Source organism: Stigmatopora argus, chromosome 6 (genome assembly GCF_051989625.1).
Source record: "Stigmatopora argus isolate UIUO_Sarg chromosome 6, RoL_Sarg_1.0, whole genome shotgun sequence".
Lineage (NCBI taxonomy): Eukaryota > Metazoa > Chordata > Actinopteri > Syngnathiformes > Syngnathidae > Stigmatopora > Stigmatopora argus.
In genome coordinates this window covers 11,813,881-11,822,500 of record NC_135392.1, presented here as the reverse complement: position 1 = coordinate 11,822,500, position 8,620 = coordinate 11,813,881, and the positions used below count along the sequence as shown (strand labels likewise).

The following is an 8,620-nucleotide window of genomic DNA, read 5'->3' as shown; positions in this document are numbered from 1 at the left end:
TTTCTTCCATTTAACTACAATTCCATGTAGTCCATTTTTAAAAAATAATTGTCATATCCAATATACGTATATATTTTTTATTTAGTTAGTTTGGTGAAAAGAATGTAAAGAAAACAATAGCATATTTGCGCAAAATAGGATTCGTTGATTTACTTAAGACGAAATGAAAGGCAAAACGTGTAGACGTCACTCACCAGGAGAAGCTCGATGGCCCCCAGGATGTACATGGCGCCGGCGTAGGTGGTCCCCAGGTAGAAGCAGATCCCCACCGCTCCCCCGAACTCAGGCCCCAGCGAACGGGAGATCATGTAGTAAGCTCCTCCGGCTATGCAGAGAAAACAGAACGTCGGCACACAAGAAAATTCTGCAAAAAAATATCTTCCACTTTATGTATTTCACTGTCACGGTCCAATTTTTCCATCCGAGCAGCCAAAAAAAGTCATCAATTGGTAATGAGGAGGCCACACAGAGAGCCTTGGCAGCCAGCCACGCTTTAATGTAAACTTGCAAGATCAAGATTCACCATAAATCCTCTTTTAACACACATTAACATAGAAAATGCGACAGACTATCGTTAGAAATGTCAGCCAATCGGCCGGCGGTTTCGTTTCTTGCTTCGTTACACTGTCAAAATCTACATCGTGTTAAAATGAAATGAATTGGGATAACTTAAAATCACTCTTGGAAAAAAATTCCCTGTTTTAAAAGTACTTATTTTTTCTTTTAGTCTTGTGTGAGGAGCATTTTGTTGATTTTTTAGGGCACAAAATAAACAAACAAAAATACAAAATGGTGTTGTCTTTTAATACATGCAAGCACGAGCGTCGGTAATTGAATAATTCTTTCTCCCTCGGGGAAAAGCATTTGCGGCGCAAATTGCTGGTGTCACGCGGAGCAGTCATTCTTTCACTTAGGCCTCGTTGCTTATCTCTCCGAATTTTGTGTTACCGCGGCACTTGCGCTTTCTAATTCCATGCAAACGAAGGGAATATAAATCAAGAACAAGTTTTGTCAGCACGCCATGTCAAGAGTCGCCATAATTGGCCGACCCAGCCGAATAGCGGCTAGGTTGCATTTCCGATGCTTTTGTTTGCTATAAATAACATTTTCGGGGTCTGCTCACCCACCTGGCACCACTCCGTTGGTAGCGATGGCACTCATGGAGATGGCAGTCAGCATGGTCTGCGTATGGGAAAGAGAAAAAAACCTTGAATTTCAAACGTTCTCATCATAAAAATAGAAATAAAAAAAATCATTAAAAAATCATAAATTTCCTGTGTGGCTCCAGTTTTTTAACTAGATCTACAATGTCTTGTGTGTCTTGTGTGTCTTGCTACTGTAACCAAGAAATTTCCCGAATACGAGATGAAATAAAGTTCCAATCCAATCCAATCCAATAAAATACCAATGAAGAACGACAACATTCAATGCATTTTCCTCATAGCTAACGACCAACGGCTTTCCAATTTTCCATCCTAATGTACTTTTACGGCATGAGGTCCTTCCTCAGGTCAGACCGGTCACCGACCCGGCTGGACACAGCGCCCGCCGAGACGACCTCTGATTGATGAGATCAAATAACACCTCTGACACCCAGAGGACGGTTTGGAGAAAATGTAGGACGCTGCAAAAAGTGGACGTATCGCCTCCAAATGGGTTTTGAGCGAATGTCATAATAAAATGACAGAAGCGAAAATGAGACGACGGGATGTCACCTCGCCTAAATGCCCTGACGCAATTTTCCTGATGGAAGCGTTCAAATTTTAGGCGCCGCTTTCAACATTGGGACAGCCCAGAAACAGTGTGAAACGGTCACGTTGCCATCGCGTAGGAGACGGCGCCATCAAGATAAAACCCTTAAACAATTAGGGCCTTATCTGTCGTGGTGGGAGAAGAGCTCGCAGCCTCATTAGGTGCCGATAAGCGCCAACCAGCCCAGCAAGGACAGCGTCACGACTTTCACGCGGGCAGGTCATGTTAATAGCGCCCATTCATGGTCGTAGACATCCAATCCACTTGAGTCCATGCCTCTCCCGTCACCGTTGATAGCAGACAATGAGTTGCAAAAAATATTTCAGGTAATAACTGGCCCTCTATGATTTTTAGTTGAGAAAATTGAGTTTGGTGGCAACTAGTTAAGGTAATGGTGTTTTTTTTTAATAACTATGAAATTGAAAGAAAAAAAAAAGAATAATTTGATGATAAAGTCGCCAGGGATTAAACCCTGAATCTCAAAATTATGAGGCTGACATACATTTGCCTTTTTACGACATGAAAAAATATTCTCAGAACAACTTCTTAACACGTGCGAAAATAAGTCATCATCGAACGCAAAATTATATGAACGGCACAGTGGAAAGCGGCTAGCACGTCTGCCTCACAGTCCGATATATTAAGTTCACCCCCCAGGCTATGGCCTTCCCGTGTGAAGTTTGCATATTTTCTCCGGGCCTGTGTGGGTCTTCTCTGGGTACTCAGGTTTCCCCCACAGCCCAAAAACATGCATTGTAGTAGGCTGATTGGATACTCTAAATTGCCCCTAGGGATGAATGGTTGTTTGTCTTATTATGACTGGGGCAGGCTCCAGCACCCCTGCAACCCTTGTGAGGATGAGCGCATTGGAAAATGAACGGATGTCCAAATAATAAGATAATGTACGAGAAAATGTTTCATGTCACTGGCCACTTTTGCGCTTCATGTCAAGGGGATTTCACCACAGAAAGAGCACGAACGCAAACAACATCAACCCCTGAGGGTTGGGTGGTGAGGCGTTACATAAGAGAGGACAGAAAGGTGGCGGGCGGGGGTCCCAGGACACCGTTTATCACCCGAGGCGGTCTCGCAACGATCTCGGGACCGATGAGAAACGCGCCTCTTCCAGGCGTGTGCTCGAGAGAGCGGGAAAGACAAGGAAATTAGAAGAGTGTTTGTGTTTGTCAGCGCGAGCAAGCTCTCAGCTCGTCTTTCCTGTGAGTGCGTGCTCATCACGCTTACAAGATCGATAGAAACGGGGGAGGGATGGCGAGCAAATACGGGCATCACGCAAAATGCGAGGGGAGGGGGGCGCAGAAAAGAAGTGGTCGTGTATGGCATTTGAGGGGTTGTTACAGTGGTGGAACAAATTTGTACAGGTTCCGGGTGCGATGATAGTCACGGGCCCCTTCGCTAAATAGGCTGAGTGGGTGGGGTGGGGGGTTCTTTGCATGACCGTACTACAATTTTTGAGTAAACAATAAGTTGTGTCAACGTAGTATTAGCAATTGGACTAATCAGACAGCATATTTAGTTCAGCTGGGTTCAATCCCCGTTACCACAAAACTATCACAGTAATCCCTCGAATATCGCGGTAAATGTAGACCAGACATGGCCGCGATAATCGAAAAATCACAAAGTAGGGTCACCCCTATTATAACTTATTGTTTTTTTCCAGTGCTGAGTCCTAGTAGCAAGAGTGGTTTCCGCTTATGAGTCTCAGCGTGGATTTTCACATTATGAACTTTTACAATAAAAATAAAAATAATTAATAGCAGAAAAAATCGCAAAGTAGATAATTCGTGATAAGTGAACACGCAATAATCGAGGGATTACTCGATATGTTTAATTCAACTGAAGTCCAAAAAAAAAACAATTTAAGTACCGTATTTTTTGTTTAAAATTTTGGCTAAGCCAGCGACCAATACTCAATTGTCACTTGTTATTTATTTATTCATCAAAATTTAAAAATTCAAGTGAAATTGCCAAGTGAAAATTCAAATTAAGATTTTTTTTTTTTTAAAAACAAAGTAGTACTACTCACAGTGGTGCAGCACATGAAGACGATGACGAAAGTTCCGATGATGCCGCCGATGCCGACCAGCCAGGTCATCCTGAGGAATAGAATGACCCCAAAGATGTTCTGGATGCATGGCAGGTACACGCCCATCAGGGTGCCGAGCTGTGGGGCCTGCCGAGGAGAAAGGGGGGGTGCGCTTTTTCAGCATAAAATATAGTCATGATGATGATGATGATGTCATAGTTTTCCAGTTTTATTTGCACAAAGTCAGACTAATAACTCATGTTTTGCAATAATTTGACTAGTTTCTTGGAATATTATATAAAATGCAAATCACTTTTTGTTCCCTGATCATTGCCCGATTTTCCTATATAATAATTTGACAAAATTATTATTTAGGAAGAATAAAATTCATTGACACGTTGATGTTCCCACAATTTCAGCCTCCTAAAATCAGAACATTTTCACGTAACCAATGAATTTCATTCAAAACATCCTCAATTTATTATAGTAAAGAGAGTTTCTTTTTACTACTACCACTACAGATTTTCATCACTAATTGTGATACATTAAATCTCCACGATGTCCCTTGTTTATTCTGCTGTAACCTCCAGACGTCTGTACCAAACCATTTTGATTATGAAACGTATCGATGTTCAGCCCACCTTGAAAAGAAAAAAAAATTCAATCTTCTGGTGCCAAATCAATATTCTCCGTCCTCCATTTTGGTTTGATTCCGAGCCACTTGCACTCATGGCAAGATGGTTATTAAGCACTCGCAATTTTGTTCTGCGGGGTCCTTGCGGAGGCTTATTTTACCAGCTCTTAACACACGGTTGGCCTATATCGAAAAACGTGCCACAGCTGCTCAGTCAACGACGAGGTCGGTCGGGATGGGCTTTTGTTTCGAGCTGAATGTGAAGTGTTTACTGAAATATCAAAGAGGTATTTTTAGACCCTTTAAAGGATATTTCTTTAGAAATACCATGACAATGCCAGGTGAATCCATTGGTGGGCTTTTTGATGAAGGTGTCCATTTTTTTTACAGGGTCACTTTCACATGAATCGAAAGATGCAGTTTTTTTGTCCAAATTTAGTTATTTTTAAGTATGAACTCATTGGCTCCCAGTCAAATTGGGTTATTATTATATTTGTGTGATTTAATAAAATTCTATGAAGTTCAGGGTTGCATTATTAATTTTTGAAAACCATTTTTTTACACTTTTACTGCAAATGAATATCGGTTATCGAGCTTTTCTAACTACAGTAATCCCTCGAATATCGCGGTTAATGTAGACAAGACATGGCCGCGATAATCCAAAAAATCACAAAGTAGGGTTAACCCTATAACAATTTTATAGTGGCTTCCGCTTACGAGTTTTAGCATGGATTTTCACCTTTTTATGAACTGAAAAAAATAAAAAATGTTTTTTTTTCTAGAGTGCCGAGTTATCAACTTTTAAAAGAAAAAAAATATTTTTAAAATAATTAATGCGGAAAAAAATTGCAAAGTAGTGAATTCGTGATAAGTGAAGGCGCGATAATCGAGTGATTACTGTAGACTAATAATCGGAATCGGTCCTGAAAAACCCAATTTCTAGCTGCTTCTATTTTAGCCACAATAGGTGTTTTCATTTCACACACGCGCGGGCACACAAAATGAGTTTGGCGAGCCAGTGGCGAGCCTGATTTCCCTCAGGAGCTGGCCACCGTGAGCGCAGTGCTGCACAGCCACAGGTAGGCCAGCAGGGCACCGCTGAACAAGTTGCGAGGCAACAGCTGCCCACCGAGAGTAGCGCCGGGGGGTTGGGCTTGCGTCGTCAGCCCCCGGAATAAATGGCTCAGGTGGGCCGGGTGCAGAGCCTTTGATAAATTTGCCATGCCACTAAATTGGGCTTCCTCACGCTCTGACTCTCGCTACTGGCCGTTCACCAAGCGCAACTTTGAAGTCAAGCAATTCGGCGACTCGAAACCAAATGATGAGTCACTTTCGCTTGATTTTCGCTTACTTACAAAATGGTGGATATCGAATCCAATGGAACAACACGGCTGAATATTGTTAGGTTCAAACGTCAATCACCAGATCTTTGTTATCCGAGCCCAATCAAGCTGATCCGACTGGGATTTTTGTGACCTGAAAAAGGTCAGGCGTGAAAGTTTTTTCCCTTTTTGCAGCTGGAAAGCATGGCGTTTTTGAACTTTTCTCCATTCAGCCTGGAGACATTGATTCCAGATTTGAGGTGCACTCTTAAAGTTTTTTTTTAAAACCAATTCATGCATGTTGTTGAAGACCCAAGTTAAAATGTTCCACCTGTTCCTTGCTTTTCCCATTAAAATGTCTGAAATTCTCCAACAAAAAAGATCAAACACAATAAAATTGTTTTTTTCTTTACTTACTGATAGGACGACTCTCATCACTCAAGTGGATAGGGTTTCTTTATAAAAAATATTGTATCCTATCGTTTTTTAAATTAAATAAGTGATTTAAGGTTTTGGATACCAAAAGAATAGCTCAAGTTGATCCCCGGTATTGTAAAATGCACTGATATATGCAATTTCCACCTTGTTTATTTCCATCTGAGCTGAACAAAAACTTTTATCTATCACACTTTGCAGAACCACCATCTTGTTTGCACTTGGCCCACAGACATCTACCCCAACAAATTTTCTCCAATAAAACCGAGATTGCGCTGAACTCCACATCCTTAGTACGCCTTTGGGGTAAAAGGAAATGGAGAGCAAAAATCGGGCCACTATTTACGTCCACGGGCGATGGATAAGGAGACCGAAAGGTCAGGATCGGGCGGACCGTGCTGGAGGCTGATGGAACGACTGCCATCACCTTAATGACTTCTTACCAGATTATTCCTACCGGAGGTCACCGCTTGCATCTTGTGGCTACGGGGAAGTAGCACCTAAGCGCTGCGTTCATGTTTGGGCGAGGGAGGAGGACGCGGCTGAATGACTAAGGAATTTAATGGAAGGGAGGCGAGAAGGGCGATCTTGTAAAGCCGCCAATGCTGCCACGCTCGGCTGGACGAACAGGAGTCCATGGAGCAAATGCCTTCCTACTCAGGTGTGCTGAATTATTAAAGAGGCCAGTCAACCCCAGAACCTGCCCCGACGTATCGTCTAGAAAAGGGGTAGGGAACCTATGGCTCGGGAGCCACATCTGGCTCTTTTGATGGGTGCATAAGGCTCTGAGCTAAAATATGGAAACCGGTGTTGAGAGAGCCGAGTCCCGAACGCACCAAAAGGAACATCATGTCAACACTGTGTCATTGATTTTTTTTCCCATTAGTCTTCTTCTCCATCCATTCTCTCATTGATACTCATTGAACTCATTGATATTCATTGATTAGCAACAGCATTGTTGTCAAAAGAATTTGGAGACTTTTTGTACTTTAAAAGTGGTAAAATGACTGAAGAAATTCGCACATTTTCATGTATTTTGACTTTTAAATTGTGAGTATGGCTCTCAAGGAATAGCATTTAAAAATAGCAATTGTTTATGTCTCTCTCTTTCAAAAAGGTTCCCGACAGTTCCTAAAAGGTAAATCTAAGTAACATAGCGAATTAATGTTGCCATTTGTCGATGTTTATCTTCAAATTACTTTTACATGCATCTGATTGCGTCAAAATTAGTTTTGTGTTAACATGTCGGCAATATCAAACAATTTCTATTTCATGTAAGGTAAAAATACTAAGCAACAAAACAACTTTAATCTTGTAATATTACATTTCTTATAGCGTAATATTTCAATGTATGACATATTTCTTAATGTCGTAATACTATGACCTTTCTCTGGATATTATAATGTATGACTTAATTCTCGTAAACTGATGGTAATATTACGACCTATCTCTGGTAATTATGATGTATGACTTCATTCTTTAATCGCCACTGCTGTAAATTTTGGCAAATTGAAAGTAATGTAGTATTCCTCCGATGAGTGAGGTGAAGATGTAGGCCAAAGAAAAAGACTTGTTAAATGGTGAGCGGGGCATATAAACCATTTATGATTTAAAAGATTTAAAATCTGTGTTAAAGGGCTCAGCTCAATTAATGTTTCATGACAACTGAAATACTTTCAAAATTTTTGGGGGGTTAGGGGGCGAGTTGATTTGATGACATAAGAGCTCCGTAAATGTTGCTATTTTTAAAGAGGGAACTACTTTCTGCCTAGGAACCAGCTTTGACTAAATGATGAATGGAAGTGCCTGTGTGGGACCCTCGGTTCAGGAAGGAGTTCCGTTTTTACATCGGTAAAAGTGAGAGAGAGCGACATGTTAGCTCATTGCCTGCCATTGACAGATATATTTGTCGAATGTGGGTTGTTAAGGACAAGTGAAGGGAGAAAATTCAGGTTGCAATTTCTGGGCCATTAAAGTTGCATTATCACCTCAGGGGGTACATGACTGATTTTGACAGCTCGGACACAGACGGGTGGTCTCTTCGTGCAAGTACTGCGTCCGTTTTTGTTTAGTTTCATTACTTGGCGGCCAGTGTTTTAGATGTTTTTTTTTGTGTGTACAATTTCAATAGTTAGAGATGTGTGTGTGTTTATTTTTGAATACTCTTTGATGAGATTCTATCAATTAATTAGCCTGTAAAAAAAAAGAAATTGTGATTATGGGACATAATGGTCGATATGTCCATTGGATTATAGCGAAAGCTCATTTTGCCGTGCCGGCGGTTCACATATGCAAATGTCACTTGGCGTGGGTAAAATGACATTTATCAGGATAGACGCAGGCGAATGGCTGCTTGCTATGAAGGGTCGAGAGGCTGATTAGAGGGCGACCATAGAAGGCGGCCAAGGGAAACGGCGTTAATGGGGGAGAAAG

General features: G+C 41.4%; 1 protein-coding gene across 6 annotated transcripts in view; it reads right to left on the bottom strand.

Moving 5' to 3' along the window:
* slc12a5a (solute carrier family 12 member 5a) overlaps window positions 1–8,620 on the bottom strand; it is a 110,345-nt gene that overhangs the window by 24,600 nt on the left and 77,125 nt on the right. For all 6 annotated transcript variants that reach the window (XM_077602064.1, XM_077602067.1, XM_077602066.1 and 3 more), the window contains 3 exons: window positions 3,797–3,943; window positions 1,128–1,182; window positions 195–325 (listed from right to left, as the gene is read on the bottom strand). In XM_077602064.1, coding sequence (XP_077458190.1) covers window positions 195–325; window positions 1,128–1,182; window positions 3,797–3,943 — 333 coding nt within the window. The remainder of the gene's footprint in view (window positions 1–194; window positions 326–1,127; window positions 1,183–3,796; window positions 3,944–8,620) is intronic.